Source organism: Lepisma saccharinum, chromosome 2, assembly GCF_977018435.1.
Source record: "Lepisma saccharinum chromosome 2, izLepSacc3.1, whole genome shotgun sequence".
Lineage (NCBI taxonomy): Eukaryota > Metazoa > Arthropoda > Insecta > Zygentoma > Lepismatidae > Lepisma > Lepisma saccharinum.
Window position 1 is genome coordinate 29,883,120 of NC_139230.1, and position 26,663 is coordinate 29,909,782.

The following is a 26,663-nucleotide window of genomic DNA, read 5'->3' on the forward strand; positions in this document are numbered from 1 at the left end:
TCAAGAATTTTGGATTTGTCATTTCGGTAGACACCCTATAATGAAATTAAGTGGACTGAGAAATTTCAAAAATTTAATGCAATAACAATTATCATGATTGGTTAGTGAGACTGTGCAAGCTATGCAACAGATCATCATTGATATCTTAAATCATTAAAGCTTTAAATATAAAATATTGGGATGGAAAGACCTTTCAAATACTATATTATTCAAACATAAATTAATCAGATTGGTTCATCCATTACATTAGTATGTTCAAGTCATTAATGGACATCATGCAACTTGATTTCTTGGATATTACAACAGCTAGAAAGTTAAAATATTATGTAATATTTGTTATTATACTCAAGTAATAGAATGAAAAAACTTTGTCTATTGCAGCCCATTCTTAGTGAAAGGAAGTCGTTTATTTGCTGCATCTGGGAACCTGTATTATCACATTTTCAACATTAGTCTATGTGGTTCTTCTGTAGCACTGTGTTCAAATAATGTATCGAGCCAGATAGATGATGAAAGTTCTGAGGTAAGTGTCTCTCACTAAATTAGGTTTCTAAGGAGATTCATGATATAATTATTACTTTCTAAAACAAGAACTAGATTAGTTTGTACACAAAGCAAAATCATAAGAGAGAAGTGTGTGTGTGTGTGTGGGGGGGGGGGGGGAGTTGCCAACTTCTTCCTCTGGGGTTACGTCAAGGATTGTGTGTTTGCGACTCCAGTGAATAACATCCCAGAGTTATGAACCTGCATATGTGATAGGATTGCAACAGTAACAGGGGACATGTTGGAGAGAACATGGCAAGAAGTTGAATACAGACTGGATATTGTTCGTGCTACTAATGGGGCACATGTGGAGGTGTATTAGTGTGTAAAAAATAAAATTTATGAGTTTTTCTTCAATTCTCTGAAATTTCATTGCTCTATCTTTCATACTTCCTTTTCTACGATTAATTGAAATTAGGGAGATTTGAATGGAACACCCGGTATATTAAAATCAGGAACAAAACTTTGTGCTTATGTTGGTGGTCTATTTGGAAGATGTAATAACTTTCCATTTTCAGTGTGTGTGTAAATGTGAAACTACCTATTTGATGAACATTTTTTTATAACCTCCTAATTAAATTAGACAGCATCAGACTTCTCTCTCTATTGTGAGCTTGGTGGCCAAGCACATTAAGGTGTCCACTAAGTTATTTGGTTTGAGTCACAGTCTGGGCATGAGTGTTCTTCATCAATTTCATCTATCACTCATTCTCATCATCACAATTAGCCAAAAGTGATAGGAAAGTGACGCTAAATAACAAAAATATGAAACACAAGACTTCCATTTCTGGAGTAGTACTGGTGTACTACCATATGCTACTGACTGCATAGGATCATTTTTCTCTGTGGAAATGGATTGGTTTCCTTTTGATGTGAATGCAAGTGGATCCAAATCCACTTTCTCTGTATGTAATTTGCTTTTATGCCCAGAAAACAATTAGAATGACTGCTTCACACTCGAGTTTTTATTCTTTAAAGGTGATCCTAGTTTCCTAGGATTTTTTAAGCCAAAAAAAATGAAGGTAGACATATTCGCACATTGTTGGTTAGTTCTAACCAGTGTGTACTCTGTCTCTAGCATTATTGAGGTCTGGACTGCCTTTTAATGTGTGTTGATATCAGAAAGTCCTAGGAAACAAAATGAAAGAACATTTAAGGAATAAAGTAAAAAAAGTAAAGGTAAAGTGCTCCCCTGTGCATAGCACCATGCCATGAAGGCGTATAGGGGGTGTGGGAGTAACGCCCCACACTTTCTTGATCCAGTCGTGAGTGGGGGTGATGTGATCAGCATCACGCCCCTGACCGCCTTTACCCCCCAGGGTTTCCCCCAGGTACCCATGTTATTCGACGCTGGGTGGGCGCCGGGGCCGCTTCCATCGTTAGAAAAGTTCCTGGATTTGAACCGGCCGGGGATCGAACCCGGGACCTTTAACATGGTAGTCAGACACGTTACCGACTGAGCCACCGCGGCCACTCACTTACAAGTGTGTGCATGTGAACTAGTTTAATAATTCTTAAACATTTGACAATCCACACTTTGACGAATCTAAAGAAATATGTAGTTTGATACGTCACTATAAAGTACAGAACAACATGCATCAAGTCTAACCCCCATCTCCCCAACCCCTCACATGTACTTCAGGAAACACTCAGCTGACAGAATGGGGTTTTGTGATAACAGCAAAAAAAAACTAATTGAATCCAATGTCATTTTTCTTTCTACTGTTTGATGAGCAATTCCTGAGTTCTTCATTTTTCCCTTTTTTTATGCATGCATAATTTTTTAACTAATTATAAATACTGTGCTACTTTTGTAAACCATTTCAAAATGCACAGATGCAACATATATCATTGCAGATCAAGTCATTAGTATGTCGTTCCACAATTGTGCCAACCCACTGGACAAATGAAGAATCAACATACTCGACACAGTCAGTTACGTTAGGAGATGAGTTGATAGGTGTGAGCAGAGATAAATCTTTCATGAATTTGCATGTTATTGACGACTTCATCAGTTCAGAACATACAAATGATCTTCATTTCTACTACTCAACCCCTGTGTAAGTATTTTCTGATATCCATTTTTCATGAGAACCAGTGTAACTTTCAATGTATATTTTTGAAGGGTTCATGAAAAAGAATGAGTAATGGAAGAAATTTAAAATCTGGGTAAATTTTGTAGTGTATTGCTTTATTGGGGACAAGACAGTAAAGTCTGCAATGTGATGAATTGTAAAACCTGGAATATAACATTGGGAGTTTCACTGTGTTGTTTGTTTTGTACGTAGCATTCAAGAAACTTTCAGTATTATAGTACTTAAATTTGCTTCCTGCCTTACAGTAATGGATAGTAGTCAGCTTTCCTTGCCTTTGCAGTGAGAAGCACATGACAAATGGGGAGTAACGAGGATTATTTTTAAAAACTTTCAAATTCCTTACAAACATTGCAGGAAAGCCATTCTCAATAAATTAGTACAATGGCTGAAATTATAGTTCTGGTGTTTCCCCTTTGTCTTTCACCATTCAGCAGCTGTTGTTCCTTTATTTATTAATTTTGACTGAGGCCTCTTTGCAGCCTTAGTTTTTACCTTAACAATAAGAGAATTTTGAGTTTTTAACCTCCAAATTTCTAGATTTTTAATGGGTAAAATCATGTATGTAGTGATAAATGAGAGGTTGAACAATCAGTCTTCACTTCACTCTTACCCATTTCCTTTAGGCATATTATGTAATTTTTTCAATCCTATTTGAATATTATCAATATCATATTTTCCACTTCATGGAGTACTACAATGCTATATTATTGTGATGTAAACAAGAGCAGTTCAAGGGATTAATGAATGTAATTTTACAGAACAACAAGATCATGTCCACAAGGAAGAACAACAATAGTAACTCTTCGCTGTGTACCTTCTGAAAAGGACCATGGAAGGATTTTACCACCACCAAAATGTCCCGATGGTACCTGTGATGGCTGCAATTTCCACTTCTTGTGGAAAAGTGCTGAAGCATGCCCTTTATGCAAAGAGAGTGATTTTAAGTAAGTATTTTACATGTGTGCAAAATGTATAAATTAATTCCTTCAACAGTTGCATACTATTTATTGTACAGTCACACTTCTAGACTGTAATGACCACATTGAATTTGTGGTTGTTACTACACAGAAGTGTCCATGATTGTACATAGTATAGTTACCATGGCCTATATCTGCTTAACATGGCTGTAGACAGGAAAAACTTTCTGGGGGGGTCTATGCATAATTGGACCTATATTTAACAGTATTAAGTCAATATGCACTGTGCAAACATGTATTTTATGGGACAAAATATAGGTTAAATTTTCATAGTACCCAACTGGAGAGGGGGAGCATGATGAGAAACGAAACCAGAGGTCCCACTTTCAAAACTCTTGTCAAGGGGGATTAAAACACCTTCTCCAACAATGCAAAGGTTGGAAACCGAATTTTGGGGCAATCATAGGGGAGTTTTTCAGTTTCAAAACATAGGAAAAACATAGGAAAGAGGATGGCCAGATGTGAAGTGGTTGTGGGTAGGTTGTAATTCCAACATGTTTAGCACAAGTTTTAGGAATTCCAAAAATGTGAAAATCGACTTGATTGCCTCAAGGAAGGAATGCCTCTCGGCATTGTATTTTTGTAACTGAATAAGTATTTTAAAATTAGTTACTAGTTTTGGTTTCTGAACTTGCATTAATCCAACATACCAGTTTCAGGGAAGGAGGTTGAACCCTAACAAGTCCCCTTTTAAATATGGTCATCCTGCTTAAATTACAACCTAACCTAACTGTAGCAGTGTATAGAGATTTGACTCCAAATATTTTAAGTGGGAACAAGACTTTTACAATTGGACATTATGTAGCAGGGCTTTGGCAAGAAAAATTGTACATAACTCGACCATTTGAAAACGATTTAAATGAATTTGTTTCAACATGCTAATCTATCTACTTTCATTCCATAAAATCAAGCATATTATAGAGCACTACACACTTGTGCATTCTTAATGTTGATGAAGTAACATTATTTCTCTCTGTATTTCCAGTCTTGTAAAAGGAGAATGTGTCAATGGAATGCAATCTGTTCATTATTTGGCTCCAACCTTTTGCTTCACGCCAGCTGATATGCCAAAATCAAAAAATATTCCCTGTAAGACTTACATTCCTTTCCTATGGCAGGTAAGCAAACTTCTATCCTACTTAATCTTTTAAACATAAAAAAATATATGTGTATATATATCAGTAACACATACAATAATAATTAATCTTCAAGATAGCAAATTTCTAACTATATATATTTATATTAATTCTCTCATGGATAGATGTAGTATTTTTCTACAACAATTTCTATGATTTTATTACAAATAAGTAAACTTGTTTGAAGATCATTTACTTTCAATATAGTTATTTTAGTGAATAGTTCTTCGTCTCTAGCTGAAAAAATTAGTCTCGTATGACAAAAAAGGGTTCCCTTGTAGAATAGTGTTTAAAGCTTTTACATTTTTTTCAAGTGGTTCCAAGTTGGATCCAGAATTTGAAACATGACATCAATATTCAGATGTCATATGGTGACTATGCATAACATTTAGGCACCAAATGAGATTCAGTAATCTGAATTTATTTGCACACTGAAACCCTTCTGGCTCAGTCTGTGAAGGAATTACCCATTTTCTAATTAACTGAAAACATAAAGTATTCAAAGTTCTTCCATTACAAGGATTCAAGGTGTCATAATATTTCATAAAAATCAGAACTGTATAATTGCCAAACATGGGGACCTGATAGATTCAGTTAGACATCAACTGAAAAGCACTGTCAAATATTGCAACTTGTGACCAATGATTTCACAAGAGCAGTTCCATCAACAGTGGTTCAATCCTAAGTGGGAACCTAAGATGTTTGTAAACACTTGTGTCAGGAGAATTAAATAGCTATTTGAAAAGAAATAAGGAGCTTCAGTCAACATAGTGAGATAATGATTGATTGATTGATTTAGAGTTTAAAGTCCACTTTATGCACAGTAAGGCTAACATAGTGAGATTAAAATGGCAATTTGATTTAATGTGTTGACTGTGCATCACCCAAGAAAAAGCCACTTAACAGGCCTTCAGTAGTAGTAGCTAAATACTATTTGAAGGACTGTTTAATTTTATAATACTGTTCAATGTATAAATTATCATATTTATTTAATGATACTAACTGCCATGCTCAATATGTATTTCAGTTATTGATATCTGCAGCAATATCAGCAGCTGTATTTTTGTGTGGACTCATGCTTCACTTTTGGAAGAAAACCCAACGTCTGGAGTACAAATATATGAAGTTGGTCCAATCCTCTGGAGGTAGAGATGGAGAAGGAGAAGAGGAATTACCTCCAGCTGAAAGCTGTGCTCTCATTGATGGAGAAGAGGAGGAAGTGCAATTCATGCAGGCAAATCGGTCCCTGGGTTTCCTTAACAAGTTCAAATCTATTAGGGGAAAGGTAAGTAGTACACAAAAATAATTTACTTAAAATTATATTTTACTGTGTTCATCAGGGTACATTGTCTGTGAATTTCTTTAACTCTGGGATTTATGTGGGAATTAGACATGGATTCCACATTCAAGAGACCCACCGACCTCTGTGGCAGAGTGGTTAGCACAGCATGATTTGAATCCCAGCCTGTGCATGGGTGTTCTTTGTAAGTGTCAGCTTCATCAATGTCGTTATATCAGCACTCGTCCTCATTTTCACGATTAGCCAAAAGTGGCAGGAAGGTGAAGTAAAATAAATCAAATCAAGATGCCTCACCCCTGAAAACAAAACTTCTCTCTCATACCTCCTGCTTGAGATTAGTGGCCTTAGGAGAGATTGGAAGACAGCAATGTGTGCACACCTTACTTCCAATAGGATATCGATCTCTGGGTTGTAAAAATCAGTTGTGAAATGCTACTACTCTGGAGCAATCATTTATTTAACTGACCTAAATGTCACCCATCTTTTTAAATGGCACTGTACAAACTGATCAGTGATAGCTGAAAGATAGAAGCCATAAATAATGTGATCCATGCTTTTTAACAAAGCAAACCATTGTGCCTTTTTCTGGGCTGAGGTACCAAGCAAAGAAGAAAGCTGCTATGCCAGAGGCTCTCACCTGTATGCATGGACCATTGCAGCTAGGGATGTTATGGCTTTGAACTGGGCATACCTTCTGCCAACTATGTGATATCTCTGTGTACACATGCTCTTGAAAGCACAATTTCTCTTGATCCTTGTGCATGTAAAGCAAAACCAAAATTGCCAGGTCTGAAAGGTCCTGACCAAATGGGAATCCATGGTTGCAGGCTCCAGATCGACCAATATTTTTTCATGTTTAATTGTATTCACTTTTAAATCGCTTCTCTAAGGCATTTGAATCATTTTCATATATCACATTCTTCAATACAGTGTGTTGTAATTATTACAATGTTCAAGCATCCATGTAGGCGAGAGTTGGGAAAAGTATTAGTATTGGCATCGGTTCAGCCATACATTTAATCTTTCATATCAAAACCATGAACTCGTATTGATTATAATGGTCAGAAATACTATTACGCCATGTACAGCTTAATTCTCAGGCTATACTAATTAGTCTGTTCCATAAAGTAGAGTATAAGGAAAGTGGTAACATTTACAGTCTCCATTATTGGAATGAGATGAAGATTGGGATTGTAAAATATTTTCTAAAGAAATACTCTCAGAAATAAGAAATATTTTAATCTGGAAATGTGAAAAATTTGTTTGAGAAAATCCGGAATTATACTTGAACTTCTATCTTCACCATGCAATGTTGCCTAAAATTCTTTCCAGTTGTTTCATGTTCCCACACCTTTCATCAAAGCATTAAGGGTGCGCTGATGAAATTTTTACCCATACTGATATATTGCTGATAAAATATGATAATTTTTAAAATTATAAACATTGCAAGACACACTTGAATGATTCACCAATCTCTTTAATTTATGCACCTGACCATAATCTCCAATGGATTCTGCACAAAAAAGGACCATCGTACTTGCAAATTTATTTTCTAAAAATTAATGTAAACTGCTAAACATGATAAGAACTTAGGAAAAGATGCAATGGCAAAATAGCACTGAAATTAAATGCAGATTACCTTCTTATGTTACATGCTAAATAGAACTTTAATACCTTTGAGACAATGTCCATAATGCAGAACTTGCAATCAAGAGGTTGTGATGGGGATCATCAACTGTATGGATTTTTAAAAAAGCTAGAATAAACCATGGTGTTTTTACCAATTTTCCATTGGAATTGGCACCTTGGAATGTTTCCCCAATTACATCATCCTTCATGAAAACTTCTTGTAATGAATGATTTTTCAGTATTAACACAGTACAGCCAATGGCACAAGTAGGAAAGTAAGCATTTTGTACATCACAATTCATTCGATCTGTTTCTCGTATAATGATTGTAATGAATTGAAATAAAAACTCCAATAAGCAGAGGACAATATAGGATATACAATAATAAATTAAAGCATTTCATAACACCTGGTTCCATTCAGAATGAAAGGGACATTGTGTAGCTTTTCTGTTGAAAGATTGGGTGATACATTGTTGAAATGATCAGCCCTCCATGGTGGAGTGGTCTGCAAAGCATGTAATGAAATTGGGTTCTGGGGTACGGTGTTGGTATTTCATTTTCTTCCTTCATCTATTGACTAATTCACCACTCATCCTCATCATTTCAATTAACCTAAGAAATTAACAATAATACAAATACTGACTGCAGACATGAACATTCACTACAAATTCTTTTATTGTTAGTAAATACATATTTATAGTACTGTATAGCTATAATTACAAAATTCTAACAAGATGACATTCCTATGTGCAGTTAGTTTAATACAAATGCACTCTTTGACTAATTTTCCGTTACCTATTAATGTGATGATCTTTCATTTTTCCTTTGAGAAAATTAGTAATTTGAAAATGGAGTTCTTATGTTGTTCTTGCATGAGAAAGACTGTGCATGATACTTCTCTTAACTTCATATTTTGTTAGCAGTAATTGCTATTACTTATTCACATTTGTCTTTTGTTATAGAATGAACAAATGGAATTTAAGGTTACAGTGGTAAGTAACTTCTTTTTCTATTCTGCTTGCATTTCTATGCATATATTCATAAAATGTAATTGGAAAAATAAGGCATATTTTAAATAGTAAAAGTAATCTTATCTACCCTCTATGGTTGACTGAAATTTCCATTATTAAATCACAAAGTTTGAGTTTTAAGTCCACTTTATGCACAGACAGGCTAACTGGGATCTGAACTAGGGATGGCCAAATCCAGATTTTTTTAAAATCTGGAATCCAGATTTCTGAGAGAATCTGGATATCGGAGGGAATCTGGATTTAGAAGGCAATTCGGATTTCGAATTCGATCCATCCTGGTTTCTAGCTATCACTTGTTTTAATACTAAGTTTAATAGCACATAACCAAGTCTGCTGAATATGTTTGCAGACAATTTCAAACTGAGAAAGAGTAATTGGCTAAGTGAAAAGCAATGGGATTAGTGTTGTTGCAGCAGTATTGTAAAGCTTCAGCAGTTCTTTGTTTCGGCCAAATATGCCCATATTGCTCGATGGCTCCTTATCTGCCGTAACAGTTGCACAAGAGCGTGATTTTGATAGATTGACAATTTCGCACATTAGGTCAATGTGCAAGCACCTTCTGATACCAAAACAATATAATTATTTGCATTTGCATCTGCATCCTGGGATTACATGCTTTGGAGCTCGAACAATAGAATCTTATTCAACACAAAATGTATATTTCTTTCTGCTCTAGACCAAACTTTTCTTGCTTTCACGTCATATGTGCAAAAAAATATTCAGATTACTTTTGCGTAGCTAACCTCATGTACCAACTTTGTTAATTACCAATTATTGTGGACCCAAAAAGAAAACATAACGTAATGCAATCATTTCACAAAAGAAAGGAAATCTACTGTATTACTAAGCACAGTCAGCACCAGAAAATTTTGACAGGGTGGGCAGGAGCCAAATGCTGATAAATTAGGGTTGGCAGATATAAAGTTTTAGTTTCACAAACAGATATTCCCTCTCCCAAACTCGTTGGTATTTCTTTCACCTTTTCTCTTTGCTGTTGAACATCTTGTTTATCCTTTCCACCATTTTCCTCTGCTTGTATAACCCCCGCCTCTCTCTCTTTGCTTAAACACACACATGTGCATGCACGGGTAATCCATTCACAAAATCTTCTTATTAAAATACTCACTACCCACCAGGGCCTAACTGGCTCTCCAGGACATCAGGAAAAAAAAAATCATCTCCAAAATCCATATTGCTTCCGAAATCCAGATAGTAAATTTTCGATATCAGATTTAAAATTTTGCGGAATCCAGTTTCCGGATTTTTTTTTGGCCATCCCTAATCTAAACCAATATTGTGCATCCACAGGGTATCGATCTTGAGACCCCTTAATTACAAGATGATAACACTATCACGCCATTATTAAATCATCAGTACTCCATCTTGGTAGAGAGAAATTTATTGAGGAACTAAACATTATGTTTAAGCTGTGGTAAATAAGTTTGAATAGTGCACTTCAAATCCAGGAAGGAACCCCGGGTTTGAACACTGGGTAAGGCACGGATGTTTGTGCTTACACCATTCAGCCTGATCATCACAGCGTAGAGAGGTAGGAAAGTCACATAAAATAACGAAAATATAGATTCTTGACAGTGCACTTCTGAAACTGTTACCAATTTCTCATAGGAATGTGGTTCTGGAAACTGTAACCCATAGCCATGCTGTTTTATCCTTAATATATTTTACCTATTTTTTCTTTTTTTTTTTTTGGGGGGGGGGGTCCTTATGTTTGTGTTGTTTTTCAATAGGTTAAGGAATTGTAATTGCTTAGATTTGTAATATGTGGAAAGTTGCCCACAGGTAATGATTTTGTGTGATGGGTGTTGACATACTAACAACTTTGAAAGTCAATAATCAATTAATTTAGAATGTTCTAATGTCTGATTAGCATGACGTTTACATCATCTCACTCTATGTAATTTTCAATGAATGACATGGGCTGGATTTTCACAATATAGTGAGCTGTATCTCATTCACATTGGTTATCTGGGCTACTTCTCTCTTGAAATGGGCAATGATTACATTGTAGTTTGTGACAACACTACTTAGTACCTTTTTCATTTTCAGGGAAAGGATGAAGATTCACAAGAGAAGGTTCACTTTACACAGAAAGACATTCAGTGATGATTCAGTTTACTGTCCTATTGATTCTTCATGGAACCAGATATGAAGAAATGCTTTAATTTAATATATACTGTGGTAACTGAGTGTATAAAAGCTGGTCTATGCTCTCTGCACAAAGTTCATATTATGGCTCTCTGTTGAATTAAGTGCATCAAAAGAAGAGTATTTTTACCTCTACATTGGTTTATGAATAAACATGACCTGGTTAAAAAAAGAACATTCATGTTGTTCACATTTTGAGATTGCCAGTGGTTATTTTGTAACCTGAATGGAAAGTTTATACTTTATAATCACTGCTTGATATGCCTATTAAAAAAGAGGTGTATCACATTACATGTGTATTATTTATTTATGTAAATATATCCTAGGATCACACATACAAAATAAATCTAATATGTATATTAGGGAGGAGGAAAAGCCAAAATGACAAATAGAATTTTTAGTTGCACAAAATACTGATTTATCAACTGTCTGCTTTGTGAGTTTGAATTGAGGTTTTAAGTCTACTATATGCAAATGACAGCTAATCAGGACTGGACATACAGTTTAAAGTGGGATCTGAACCACTTGTGCCTCCACTGGTTATCGAACTCGGAGACCCCTTGATTACAGGGTGATGGCATTATCATTATGCCATCAGGTTGGTCAGTCTGCTTTATGCAACTAAACTTCTCACGTATTGGATTCAAATATCAAGCAAGATTAAAATTAATTTTGTGACTGCTTTTAACTAAACAGTTTTAAATCCCAAGCAGATAATTTGATAAATGACCATTCTTGACTTGTTTTTATTTTAATCTTTCAACAAATATACATATTATCAATAAGAGAAAAGCACAACAAAACTAATGGATTTAGTGACAATCTTTATACAAAACCAGATATATATATAGACATACAAATTTACAAGTCTTGCATATTGATCCTTTCAGTGCCATAATTTCCATATATACACAAAATAGTCTTCAACTTAACAGGAGTGTTTAACTTTGGGTATCACAGTTTGAATTCAGCACTGGTAGCATAATTCGCAAGGAGAAGCAGTTCAGACATTTTTAATCGGTCCATTACCTTGTAAATATGGATTTAATTCCAATCATCTTCTTCCTCATCATCTCCTGTACTGCTTGAAGCTTCAGGACGTGGTGGAGGTGGTATCATAGCTGATATTCTTCCCATGGCACTATTTGGTCCAATGTGTGATCCTCCAGATACATCAGGCTTATCTGTTTTGTTTGCTCCAGAAATTCCCTAAATATGAAAAGAAATAGTTTGCATAAGGTGCAATTGCACAAAAGGGGAGAGGGAAATTTGATTAATATCTAATTAATGAAATTTGTATTTTTTATGAAATGTTCAGAGTTTCCAATGTGTATGTTACTAAAGGCAAACTTATAACTAAAATGTAATGTTATAATTTTTCAGGCATTTAACTTAACATTAGTTGGTTTCAATGCTGGGTGTTTATTTCTTTTCTGGTCCATATATACACCAGCCTTCATGATTGGGTGATTGCTAATTTGTGCTGATAATAATATTGAAAGTACGATGATTTCTAGTTTTGGCCCTGTTAATACTTCTTCTATGTATGGGTGGTTTGTAGTGTGCATGTGTATGGGGAAAGGGTGAGGAGTTGTGTGATGTGATACTATTTGAACTGTTTCTGTAGACGAGAGGATCCCATGCATAAGCTTTATCTTTGCTCATTCAGTCAGTTCTCTTTCTATGAGACAAGTTGAAAAATTTCAAGTCTGGTATCAGAGATGTGCTCACTGATTGTCAAGCCAGTGTACTGCTTAAAGCACTGACATGTTTTGCGTTTCGGTGGGGTTTAGCACAGAAAATGATGCTCTTCTGATAATGAATTGTTCTCGACAATGAAAAATTTCTAGTACTTACCAACCCTTTCCTTAACACTACAGTGTTTATAAAACTTAAGTAGAGTCAGTCTCCTTTATTCCCAAAACACTTCTACATGATTACCTGAGCAGTAGAAAGGAGGACACCTCAAAGCAGGTTTAGGTCTAAATGCTTCCCGATGTCATCATATTGCAGAAACATCGAGCTTGAAAAGGTATCATAGCCATTTCTAGCATAAAATTTATTTTACAAGAATCTCGAACAATACATTTTAAGCAAAACAGAATTGGAATAACTCATCCACAATTAATGAAGGGAAACCATCACCAACATTGGCCTTGTGCCAAAGTTCAAAGCACAGGAACCAAAAAAGAGAAAAATCTACACACCCATCGTTCAGAACTACAAATGCAACATTTAAGGAATTAAATTGTAAAATGCCTGGGTAAAAAATGTCCAACACCATGTTAAAACAGATATTTTTGATTAGATCCAAACAGTTTAGGGACACATTATTCCTACTTTAATAGCCTTTCATAAGCTTAGAGACACATCTCATTTGGAAGTAATTGTAATGAAAAACTATCATGAATAATGGGCAATTGTTATTGGTAGAGGAATCCATATTTCGCAATCGCAATGGGCAATCTGCTATTAGCTCCTTTAGCCAACATATTCATACACCTGGCTGAAAAAGAGATACTCCACACTCCAGAACTACAATACATCTGATATGGAAGGTACGAGGATGACACAATCATCATATACAAAAAGACAGAAGTGAACAAACTAAATAGCACCCTCCCCAGAATCAACTTCCTGGACATCACCATCAGCCGTGCACTTAACAAATTCACAACCACTGTCTACAAAAAACTGGATGCAGGCAACCAGTACATACATGCTTTCTCTAGCCATCCCCCAAGCAAAAAGCCAATGTGTGGCTGAACTTTTATCGAAGAGCCTTCTACTGTTGCAGAGAAGAGGATCTACGAGATGAGATAGCCACCTACACTGAAGCACAACTTTCCACTTGGTGCAGTAAAGTGGAAATATAGGTCAACCACAATCAACCTCCAATGGCCAATATAAATGGTTTGCCTTCCCCTACCATCCCACCACTTCCAACTGCATATCCAAAGCCCATATGGCATCAAAGTAGCGCACAAAACCAATTCCAAAATAGCTGATAAACTGAACAAACACAAACGGTACTTCCTATCCCCCCTTGATAACCCAGGTGTATATGATGCAGTGTGTGAATGCAAGGCACATTACATCGGCAGGTTCATCAGATCTGTCAATGAAAGAATCCAACAGCACCTAGCAGATGCGAAAAAAGCCCAACCCACTACTGGTCTTGCTAAACGTATCAAATACAATAACCATAAAATTGAAAAGGTTCAAGTCAAACACACTGCCCACACACTCGTATACACCAAAATCAAGGAAATCTATGCCATAATGCACTTTCCACATGAGCTAAACATCGATAGCGGGCAAGCGCACCACACTTGGATTCCCCTACTACAATAGTTATCACCCGGAAATAGCAGACGACCCAGACGCACGCAAAGCAACAGTACAGCAAGTTCCAATGAGGATGGTGGCAGTGGCCACTGAAATTAATCGAAAAAGGAAAAAACAGCTTCGCGGATAAAAGTGAGTACTAGTTTCTCCGTATTTATATACTACCGCGTCTCCCTTTTCCCAATTATGAAAAAAAAATACATGTTGGATGAACCAGTTAGAACATCACTAGAAAGGAAAGCCAGAGTCATTTATATCAACCAGGAATTGTGAATACACACAAAATGTGTAAAAAACATCCAGGCACCCAGTGAGGACAATGGTAATATCACACTGAATAGAAAGATATTTTGTCCAAAACCAAACACTACATATTTCTTGGACAAACTAGTGAAACGGTCATAATGAACTGAAAAAAAATCTATAAATGAAACAACTTCGGGTAATTTTACTAAGCACATAAAATATTAACATGACAAACACAATTTCAGAAGATAAATCAATCAATTCTTTTGATGTCAGGCTCATATTGTTGGATATTATTACCGCTTTGGTATGAATATTATCTTTTCCTACCTTTCTTCTCATTGAGAGTTTTGCATGAAGGTCCGCCATCAGGTCTCCACCACCACCAGTCACCTTTTCTTCCTGGAAAAAAATAATACTTTGTTCCAGTAACATATTGGTTCATCAAGTGAAAATTATTTCTGAATAAGAAATACATATAAAGGATGGGTTTATGTCTTAAAGCAGATAAACATTGCTACCAATTGCTTATACATAAAAATCAGAGTTCCACTCAAGTTATGAAGAAATTTCAATGAGACCATCACAACTCTGCTTTGTTTGTTGTAGGACAACCTAGATGTACAGAAGTTGAATCTGACCTTGTAACAGTACAACATGGCAGTACAACAGCAGGCATGCCATTTTTTCACATGGAAAAGTAGCAGTTGAAATTATTTCATACATAAATGCACTGCTCAAAAAATAAAATAAAGCTTCACTTATAGAACATGAGATTTGAAAGGGAATATAGTTACAGCTAAATATGAATGTTCCTTGCTAACAGGTACCACCATCACTGCGTTGTTAGTCACTTGTTAGATATCTGAATGCTTCACATAATGCAAATGAAAGTGCATGAGGACTGAGGGCAGCAACTGTTGTCAAATGGGGCCATTCATACAGTTACACTGCTTCAAGCTTATGGGGGCTTGGTGAAAGAATACTAGAGGTTGTTCAGGGTACCACACGAAAACTGTTGAAATGCTTTCAAGTGTGGGGAGGGGTTACCAGACACCAAAGGAAATAAATCCCAGTACAGGATAATGTTGTTCATTTGCAAGCAGCAGAGAAGAGGCATGTTACTGCAAGAGTACATGGCAAGACCATGATTCGTAACTTGCCAATCCAATTCAGAAACAGCCTAAAGGAGGCTGCTTCATGATCTCAACAACAAGTTAAAGCCCCTGATTGACAAGAAGACATCATGCAATGAGAATTAAGTTCTCCAGAGATTATATTCAGTGGCAGTTAAGACACTGGTATCCTATGCTATCCTCAGACCTGTCTAGTTTCTGCTTGCATGGTTCAGATGGTCATAAACATGTTTGGAAGATTACATCCTGAAGCAATTTAACCAACTGTTGCTCATACAGGTGGATAGATATGATCAGAGGAAGCATGTGCTTTGGTACAAAAACTGATCTTGCCATCATTCAAAGTGGGACCTTAACTGTGTGACAGTATGTTCATGAGATTCCAGTGCCGTATGTCATTCTTCAACTGAGGGATATACCATTCACTCATGATAACAACCTAGTTTTGCCATGTAAGAATCTGACTGAAGAAATCTGGGACAAATTGGAATGACACTTGAGTGAGATCACTCTCTCCAAACACTTCATGCCCTTGCGGAAACCCTTGTGCACGAATGGATATATTGCTTCAAGTGAACAGTTTCATCAGTGTCAGTGGGTGAGCTTATGATGCCTTGTCAGAAGAATGAACACTCACTATTCTGCTGTTATCCATGTCAGGGGAGGCAATATTCCATATTAACTTGCTACTAAGGCTGAGCCGATTCCACTGTATATAGACATAACATGTCTACAGTGTCACAACAGAACCATGAATCTTACTAGTCTTGAAGAATTTAAAATCAAATAAGGAAGTTCCTTTACCTGTTTCTTCTTTTTGGCTTCTTCTTTTCTAACCTTAACAGATCGAAGTTTGGCTTTCCCCGATCCCCCAGCTTTACGAATGGCTTCCATTAAGTTTGCACGAGCATCCCCATCAACGTGAGCATCCTAGAACATAAAAATATGTGGATTAGATTAGATATGCACCAACAAAAATGGCAGTTATCATAATAATATTGTGTAAACTACAAGGCCTGTATAAACTAAAAACATGTGTAATATTCTCAATATACTAAATGCAGCAGAAGAAGGAACTTAAGCATTTTTTAAAAGATCTGAAAGTATTATCGCATAACACACACAAAACCATTTTGTAGCAATGTATAAATTCCCCTACGGCACAGATGATCCAAGGAATATTATATATATATACCAGGTCATGTGTGATCCACTCCTCGCATTGTGGTAATTGCAAATAAATATAGGTGAAGGGCATAGAGTGTTAAATGATTCAGCGTTCCTTGAGCTATATGTATTAGGGATGAGACAGATTAATTGGTACTCTATCAGTATCTGCCAATATAGGCATATCGTTAAAATTACCAATAATTTTACAGATCTGGTGTATCTATAAATATGTAGTGCAATTTTCTGCCATTTTGTTCCAAAGTTTATGGATATAAACATAATATCCATGCCTTACTTGTGTTAAAAGTAAATGTCTACATATGCAGCAGCTTTTACATTGCACACATTTATTAACCTCTTGAATCCCAACCTGTAGATAGAGAGCAGAATCCCCCAACCATGCTATGTGGAGAGCATTAGGCGACACCCAGCGATAGTGCAAACAAATCATCTATTATCACATTGGTTGCTAATTCCATAATTTTTGGTATTCAAATTATTAGAATTAACATTATTTTGAATTTGAATTTTGAATTTAAAATTTTGGGTGTGTCAGCACTTAGGCTATTTTGCACCCATCACATTATACATGGTCCAGCCAATTACCATATATAAAATAGCATAATTGCAATGTCATGTTACTAAGACATTAAAATATTCTGACTTTCGGTAAAAACTGAGGCTGTAAAAGGGCACTCAGCACACACAAGGACAAAAAAAAACAGGACAACACACACAAAATTGTACTGGCCATAGTGCCAGTCGCCAGAACCTCGTTAGTTTGAAAAATGCAGTCCAGGGTGTACTATGTGGAAGTGAGGTTGACAATTGGGTGTACTATGATGAAGATCACCCCAGAATTAACATTATTCAGTCCCCCATCAGACACGTGTAAAGGGGTGTTGAAAAACAAAGAAAAAATGTGAAAATCCAAAATATATTGAAAAATTGAATACAGTGTGTGGCTAACATGAACTATGTGTGGTCTTCCACATTGGATATATCTGAATATTCCGACTCACTACAGTCACTCTCCTCTTCTTCCGGAACATAATTCGACAAACTATCCTCCTCCATATTTTTCTGCTAAAAACGCCTAACACCTAAAACACACAGGTCTCCTCAATAGCACGGTTATGTACTTTCAGCAACATATCATGTAACGAGCATGCTTTGATCATTGCTTGCGATACTCACATGATCAAATGACATCACAGCAACACATAGACTTTGGTCCTTCCCAACCAGAGGCATTCGTACCTTTTCTTGGCCATTACCATGCAAGAATATTTCCTATTTGGCCAATAGTACCAGCTACGTATGGGCCGTACGTAGTGGTAGGAGAGCATGCAGGCTCGACTACATAGTCAAGAGGTTAAGGAGGTCAATAAACCATTTAGGTTCTTCAAGGACCATTTGGAATTTTACATTGGATTGGTAGAATATCGGCATCAGCCAAAATTTCATATTGGCCCATCCCTAATACGTATAAGAATGTTTAGCAGCCAATAGGTGAAGCCTGTGAAATGATCTAACATGATGTGGTCACCTGCACCTGTGGGGGCAAATAGGTAGGAATGACCAAGCCCAGACAGCCACAACTCCCATCTGTGGTCAAAGAAAGTACCTCACCTGCACCAAAGGAATTAAAGGAAGATATAACCACATCACCTGCAATCAACCTTTATATGCCAGAGGACTGATTGATTGATTTGGTGTTTTAAGTCCACTTTATGCACAGTAAGGCTAATTGGGACTGGACCTACAGTTTTAAAGTGGAATCTGAACCACTATGTGCCTCCACTGGGAATCAAACCCGGGACCCCTTGATTACAAGGTGATGAAGCTACCACTGCACCACCATAAGGGAGGCAGGCCCCTATATGCCCAAGGAAACTGCTAGACAGGCAGCAAAATTGATTGCACTTCATAAGTTTGTGTGGAATGGATCAGAGGTTTGCCTCTGCTTACTGGCATTATTACTTCAATTCATGAACCTCACATTGTGGAAAACAGAGTGAATGAACTTGATGATGGACAAATCATCGACTATTAACTTTGCTATCAGCTGCACTACTGCATACTTGATTTTTCAGATTTTTGTGTGAAATTTTTTTCAGTTATAGTGAATTTGACATGTTCCTTGTTACAGGGGGCATATACAAACTTCAGTCACATATTCCTTGATATCAGCGTTTAATTTGAACCAATACTTTCCAATACTGATTCCAAGAGCCACATATTTATGATGCATAAAACCAAAGATTTGATTGTATCTAAAGATATCAGTTTGGCAGTTACACGGAGATAGGTAATTAACTCTGATAAACTTACAAAAACTGGGCACATTTAGGGATCAAAAGTAGTATAAAAATGGCATTTTGGTGTTAAAATGGTGAATAAAACCCAAAATTTTATTTAAAAACTACACTTATTACACAAAAGAAACATTTCCCTTCTAATAGTATATAGTATATTTATGTAGTTATTAGAGAAATGAAGTTATCTTGTAATGAAGGGTTCAATGCCCGGTGGAGGCACATGGCACCGTGGTTCGGATTCCACTTTAAACTGCAGGTCCAGTCTCGATTAGCCTTACTGTGCACAAAGTGGACTTAAAAAACACCAATTCAATCAATCAATTATCAGAGTAATAAGTTTACACAGGAATAGAGTCACTTTTGCTTCTCAAATATTTACAGGAGAATTATTCAATTTTCCATAAATTACATAACACAGAATAATTCAAATTTCAGAAAGTGTTGCATCTGTAAATAAACTCTAAATATTATATTTAAGATTTGATTTAAAATTTTACGGTTCATTTCTCACCATTTCGTGACAAAACATGGTAGGAAAATGCACGTAACACCTTTCAAAAACATGAAAAATGAACATTACAGTGTGTTATTTCGCATTTGTTGTTTCCGTCAAAAATGAAATATGCATGTCTGTTCTGATATCCACCAATACCACTACATCAGCTCAACCTTAAGAGTACCCAAATGAAAGTATATTCTTCTACTTACCTTTCGCACAACTGCTTCAGATGCAGGTTGTTGTTCTGTATCCTGAGCCTGTGAAGGGGATGGAACCTCTGGTGGTGGGGGTGGTGGTGGAGGAGGAGCCATTACTGCTTCTGGTGGGGCAGGTGGAGGAGGAGGGTGTGCCTGAAGTTCTGGTACTACTGAGTCCTGAGCCCTTTGAACAGGTAATGGATGGGCATTCACATTTTCAGGTACAGTAGGAGTTTCTGGAACTAAGTTGGGCAATTCTGGAATGGCTGGAGTTGTTGACACAGAAGGAGCTATCATTGGTCCTGTATCCATGCTATATCTCAAGTCATCAGCAATTCCTATCAGAACAAGCAGTACATTAAAATGCAACAATGTATTTGATTGCTTTACAGGTGTAATTAATGCTGTGTGAAGAAAGAATGAAAAACATTATGAACAGAAAATTTATTGTAAACCAACAGAGCACTGTTCTGATATAAAATGTCAAATATTTATTTACCAGCCTGAAAAAAACAGTGTGTAGAGGACATCAATGCAAACAAAATTTCTTAACATTTTGCTCATTTCAATGCTACCAGCACTCTGAAATGGAAGGGCCTCCCTGATGGCATAGTGGTAACAATTTCATCTTGTAATGACAAGGTCCAGGTTTGATTCCTTGATTCCACTGGTTCAGATCCAACTTTAAACTGTACATCCAGTTCCCACTAGCCTGCCTGATCATAAAGTTGACTTAAAACAAACTTTTAGAAAAATTGAACTTTATACCTATATGTATGCAACAGCGGTGTATACTCTGGGTCATCTAGGTAATTGCAGATGACCCGGCTTTATTTCTTTTTTTTTAATATTTTCGCAATATTCTTCCAAACCAATTTTGATGCATACATTTCTTTGCTTCCAGCGCACGAATGGTTCCAACCGTTTGCCGCTGCATGTCCAGGAACCTTTCTCCAGCCGGTGAAATGACTTCAGGGAATCTCACCCTGACGTCATTCCTCCCGCTACCCTTACAGCCCTTGGCGAGGAGGGAGGAGAGAGGAAAGAGGGGGAGGAAACACTGCTTCTCAGGCATGGTGATTCCGTGCCCAGGGTAACCTCCTTCTTGTGAGAGTCCACCGGTCGCACTCTCAACCTTCAGAGCCTTTTCCGTTCCCTCCTCTGAGCTAGGGAAAACATACCCAGTAGAGTGCGAAGAACAGGAAAATTGAATAACATGGGCAAACCAATTCTACGCTAATTTTCACTTTACAGTTGCTTATGTCTTGCTGATTTCTGTTACTTGAACATAAATTTATCAAAAGGAAAAAGCTTAAATATTGAAGATGAAGCAAACTAAATTAAAATTCAAAGATTAAGCAATTAACCTTCGAACGGGCGTGCCTGCGCAAAATTTACGCCAAAAGTAATTTTCTTGTGTTTTCTTTGATTTCGTCGACCTATGCTTTTTATGTATTAATCAAAGAGGTATTTTGTGTTGCATATTAGCAGTCATTGTTACTAATCCATATGTCATACTCTGTCAATTGTTGCTTATTTCAGATCAGAACACCGTGTCGTAAAGTTTGCGCTTCGCGCCTGCTCCTGTTCTGTAATTTTTGCGTCCGGTTATTGTTGAAAATGAGTCGACAAAACGTAGACGTGAGCAAAATTCAGCGAATCCTTCAAGTTTCTTCTGATGAAGGGAGATCACATGAATTGGACAGTGATAGTGACTTAAGTGACAAATATATAGAAGTCAATCAATATGACAGTGAATCATTTAGTATCATTCATTATGAGCAAGGATTTTTATAATATAAACGTAAATTATTTTGTGTCTACATTTATTTATATCATATCTGAGGTTAATATAAATGAAACATGTTGAAATACAAGTTAGAATGCTGAAAAAAATAACTTGTAACATTTAGGTTTTCAGCAGGAATATCTGTCGTAAAAAGTACGACACGTGCCTGCTAATGAAAAGCGTGGTGCGCTATAAATATGTAATAAGTTACGTGCTGTATTTTTTCTATTTGTTTCAGCATTGTAACTTGTATTTAAATATGTTTCATTTATATTAATCTCAGGTATGATATAACTAAATGTAGACCCAAAAAAAATTACGTTTATATTATAAAAATCCTTGCTCATAATGAATGATACTAAATGACATAATGACACGATTATGAACGCGCCCGCTAGAAGGTTAAATCACCTATATGCTGACTTCCCCCCCCCCATCCTTGTATTTACAAAAATAGTGATTGTTTCTCCTCTCTAATCTTCAAAAGCAGCGAGAATACTTCTTTCACGGAACTGAATATTTTTTAAAGGGAAAGATATCAAAAATAAATTAATTATATATATATATATATATATATATATATATATATATATATATATATATATATATATTGGTTAATTTAAGTTGCTATATTCCGCCTCTTTAGATTAATAGTGATGAAAATGACCGAATTAAACATAGAACGAAAAAAAAACACATCAGGCACATAGCCAGGTGGAGGACTCGGGGGGCTGAAACCCCCCTCCCTGAAATCCTACAAATATCTAATTTAAAAAGTGTATAGTGGTAATTAATTTTACTTCATTAGCAGGATTAAACACCTTGCATAATACGTTGTAATAATCTGAGATTCATCTTCAGGACTTCTAACCCCACTGTTTCAACTTTATGTGGCGGCTGCTAATAAGAGATGATCCCCATCCCGAAATAAAATTCTGGCTCTGGCCTGCAATGATTTGAAGTTTTAAAACCTGTCATTTCGAGCTTGGAAAGGGATTTTTTTTTATCATTCATAGGGAATTTCATTCTGAGCCAGGAACACAACAACAGAAGTTTAGCGCGTGAAATGGAATGCGTGTAGTCGTTGGCTTCATGTTTATTATTTATTTAGGTGTTAGTGTTTGTCGTGATAGTGTTGTATTAAAGGGTAATGGATGTGATACAAGATTTGCTGGTGAAACCTTTTGGAACAAGATCTTTTCAGGAGAAGTTGCAAATTGTTAATACAGGTAGGCCAGTGTCATCGCTTGAACTTATTTCTACACACAAAGACAAAAGTCGGGAATATGTGAGGCATTTTCGCAAGCAAATTATGAAAAAACACCATGGTTGACAGGAAGTATAAGTGTTAATAAGCATTGCTTCTTTGTTGGCTGTGCTTACTTTTCGGGGCTGAAAAGAATGTATGGACGCGTGGCGGATACTGTAATCTTTGCAAGGCTTGTGCCAAACATGAAAAATCCAGAAGTCACATAATTTACTTTGTTAAGCTGCAATCTTTCGCACAGACATGTATTGACGTGCAACTGGACAAACAGTGTGCTTTGGATGTGGTACAGCACAAGTAATCGGGTCCTGGAGTAAGTTGAATTTTGCACTTAAATTAACATTGTGGGTTTTTATTTCACTAGTGCACGTCTTTCATTTTATATTTCACAGTTTTTTTTTTATAGCTTTATAATACGGTCTTGTTTTATTATTTGAAATTCTACACGTATATTAAACTGCAATAACGAGAATTAATTGATTGTGGTCGTAGCAATAAGACAAACATTCCGACACAATATTCCTAAATCCAATATGGATCCTGACATAAATTGCACGTAAACTTTTGGAGTTTGAGGATCAAGGGTCGGAGATTACCCACTTGTTAGAACCAGCATACGCCACTGGTATGCAATGGTGCAGCACAGCAGATTCATGATCGCCAATGACATTTATTCTTTCTATCAAAACAACAAAAATTTTAGTGTGATACCGACAACCTGCTACTTTTCTAGGCAAGAGCTGCCCTCTGAAAAATGTGAATACATCATTATAAAACATGAGAAGTTTTTCATTATTACAAAAGGATTAAATGTGATAAGCAACATAATGCATGTGGTGATGAATGCCTATCTTGAGAGAAAAGGATAAGCTCATCAACATTACCCCAACAAAGTTTCTCATTTGATAGGAAAATAACTGTTGATAAATGTGAATTTGTTCCATGTCATTCCATACACACACAACAGAAAATGCAATTTTTCAAGGGGTCATATTATCAAACAAAGTCTCAGTGAGCAAAACATTAAGAAAAATTGGTTTCCCTGATGTCCTATACACACTGAGAAAGTATTTTGTTATTGTATTTGCTTTTCCAGTGCCCAATTTTGTTCTCTGATTTTACATTTACCTGCATTATACATGGTCTCGATACAGCAAAATATAAAAATGTGTTCCTGGATTTTACATTTTACAGTATTTTAGTGTTTTCACATTTGTCTGCTCAAAAATGTAAAATCAAGGTTTCACTGTATATTTATAAACAGGAAACGGATTTATATGAAGTAAAAATATTATTTTCACTAAAATATGGACTTAAAATTGTAAAGATTTACCTTTTTAATAATATGACACTACATGAGCTACATAAAATACAGTTTTGGCATTGTAACTATTTTGGTGACTGTCTTGAAGAGAAACCAGAATCGAATCCTGTATGTGTGTACAAAATTATTGTGCTGCTGTCGGACACAACTAGTAGCGAGGGTGGGGTTAGAAATGGGCTGCTCAAATTGGACTCTCTTCGAATATTGCCAAAATAATGTTTGTAATAACCAGGAGCCGATGCTTGAGCCCTCATTCTCTATTGTTGACATCAATTGTAAATAAACAGGAATTTCAAGTGTGTTACAATAGCAAAAGCAAACAGTTGGGAGGTGCAAAATTGAAAGAAAAAAAAATTGTTTGGATGATAGAAAATTTGTAATTAAACGCAATTGGAGGGTGTAAGAAAGGTCGTAAACTTTCGTTTGCTTTGTCAATTATTTGCAAGAAATTCACTCAACTCTGTCGGTCACATGGGGACATGCAGTTATTGCGCGATTATGGAGTATATATGTTGAGAAATATGGAAATGATATGTAAAATATGAGCCAAAACCTAATATATGTACAAATATGGAAAATAAAAACTAAATTTTTCAAGTCTACATGCCATGATATGCAAAGATAACACAAAATATAACTGATTTCAGCTTCATATATAAATATGTATTTACATATAAATCCATTCCCTGTTTATAAAGATAACAACAAAATATAAGTCTTACATATGAAATTAGTGGCAAATTTATTGTTAAACATAATGCCAGTATTGGCTGATGCCAGTTCAGTACTAGTTACTAGAGTATGAAGTAACATTTTGTTTTGGCACATGCTTATACTATATTCTAACATCAAAGAATCATTTCATACTGGTATTTTGAAATGCCCCATTATTATAATGTAACAGAGGAAATTCACGTATGTATTGAAACAATGACATTTTCAGTAATTTTCCTTTGTCTACTATACTTGAAGAATTAAAAGTTAAAATCTTAAAAACACTATATAGAGGTGTAACAGATTAATTAATCTGTGCTCTATTGGTATCAGCTGACATAGGCATGCCTGTGTACTGGTTTATTGATGACCGACAATAATTTTATTGATCCAAAACTTCTATAAATAACCTCTAAGTTGGTACAAAATTATGCCATTTTGTAATTTTTATTAATGTAAAGGTATAATTCAAACACCCTGGTTTGTAAAGCAAGTGACTAAATATAACTAAACTAACTAACTAACTCTAGCCTTCTTAAACCTGAAGGTTCATGGCTGCAGAAACACAGGCCTTCCATCTGTCCCTATCTTAAGCAAGGTCTATATACTCTTTTCCATCCCTACCGATTTCCTTTAGGTCCATCTCAACGTTATCCCTCCATCTTCGTCTTGGCCTTCCTACAGGTCTCTTACCATCAGGTTTCCCAACAAGAATCCTGTAAACTGTTCTTTCTTCTCCCATTCATGCCACATGGCCTGCTCACCTAAGTCTTCTTGATTTAATTATTCTAGTAATATCTGGACATGAATACAAATTATGTAACCTTCTCCACTCACCTGTCTCCTCATCTCTTTTAGGTCCAAATATTTTCCTAAGGATCTTATTTTCAAATACACTCAATTTATGTTCCTCTTTCAATGTGAGGGACCAAGTTTCGCATCCATATAATAATACAGGAAAATGATGGTTTTGTATATTTTAACTTTTAGTTTCTTAGATATTAAACGAGAAGACAAAAGTTTACGAAGAAAGAAGTAACATGCATTTCCCGAATTAAGCCTACTTTTTATTTCCTCTTTAATATAATTTTCATTTGTTAATATTACTCCTAAGTATTTCAATTTGGAAACTGGTTCAAACGAGTTGTTATCAATAATTAGATTTTGATTATTACCTAACACTTGGTTTCGGCCTGTTACATTTAGTTTTCTCTTTGTTAACTTCCAAACCTATCTCTTTAGCAGTTTTGAAAAATATTTTAGCATTATTCTTAATTGTATTTATATCATCCCCTAATAAGTCTACATCATCTGCATATGCTAACAACTGAGTCACACCATTTAATTTTAGTCCTTCTTTAGTTTATTTTACCTTCCTAACAGCATATTCTAAGCAAAATTAAAGGTTGATTGATTGATTGATTGATTTGGTGTTTTAAGTCCACTTTCTGCACAGTAGGGCTAATCGGGACTGGACCTAAAGTTTAAAGTGGGATCCGAACCACTATGTGCCTCCACCGTGGGTATCGAACCAGGGACCCCTTGATTACAAGGCAACGACGCTACCAGTGACGTGCACTGAGGAGTAGCTAGTCTAGCAGAGATAGATCAATCAATCTCACATCCCGAATTATATTCAAATCACAATATTTATTGTCTTGTTAAAGCCACCACAGCTCATATGTAACACCTTTTTTCCACGCTCTTCTCGTCATCGGTGTTCTCCGCGGGCAAAGCTGGCTGGATACCCTAGCTCGCTCTTCTTCAGCCAGGC

At 36.0% G+C, this 26,663-nt stretch overlaps 2 protein-coding genes across 3 annotated transcripts in view; one reads left to right on the forward strand and one right to left on the reverse strand.

Moving 5' to 3' along the window:
• Positions 1-11,171, forward strand: part of LOC145983980 (endosome/lysosome-associated apoptosis and autophagy regulator family member 2-like) — an 83,151-nt gene extending 71,980 nt beyond the window's left edge. The window contains exons 11-17 of one of the 2 annotated variants that reach the window (XM_083117220.1): positions 382-523; positions 2,401-2,603; positions 3,398-3,583; positions 4,602-4,734; positions 5,780-6,037; positions 8,644-8,673; positions 10,780-11,171. In XM_083117220.1, the coding sequence (XP_082973346.1) occupies positions 382-523; positions 2,401-2,603; positions 3,398-3,583; positions 4,602-4,734; positions 5,780-6,037; positions 8,644-8,673; positions 10,780-10,836 (1,009 nt within the window). In that variant the 3' untranslated portion in view covers positions 10,837-11,171. The remainder of the gene's footprint in view (positions 1-381; positions 524-2,400; positions 2,604-3,397; positions 3,584-4,601; positions 4,735-5,779; positions 6,038-8,643; positions 8,674-10,779) is intronic. The other variant, XM_083117221.1, reaches the window with a different exon arrangement.
• Positions 11,172-11,611: 440 nt separating this feature from the next.
• The window catches only part of wash (WASH complex subunit washout), a 51,687-nt gene continuing 36,635 nt past the window's right edge, over positions 11,612-26,663 (reverse strand). The window contains exons 7-10 of the mRNA XM_083118053.1: positions 19,808-20,133; positions 16,413-16,538; positions 14,803-14,874; positions 11,612-12,087 (exon numbers count right to left, since the gene is read on the reverse strand). Of these exons, the coding sequence (XP_082974179.1) occupies positions 11,923-12,087; positions 14,803-14,874; positions 16,413-16,538; positions 19,808-20,133 (689 nt within the window). The 3' untranslated portion in view covers positions 11,612-11,922. The remainder of the gene's footprint in view (positions 12,088-14,802; positions 14,875-16,412; positions 16,539-19,807; positions 20,134-26,663) is intronic.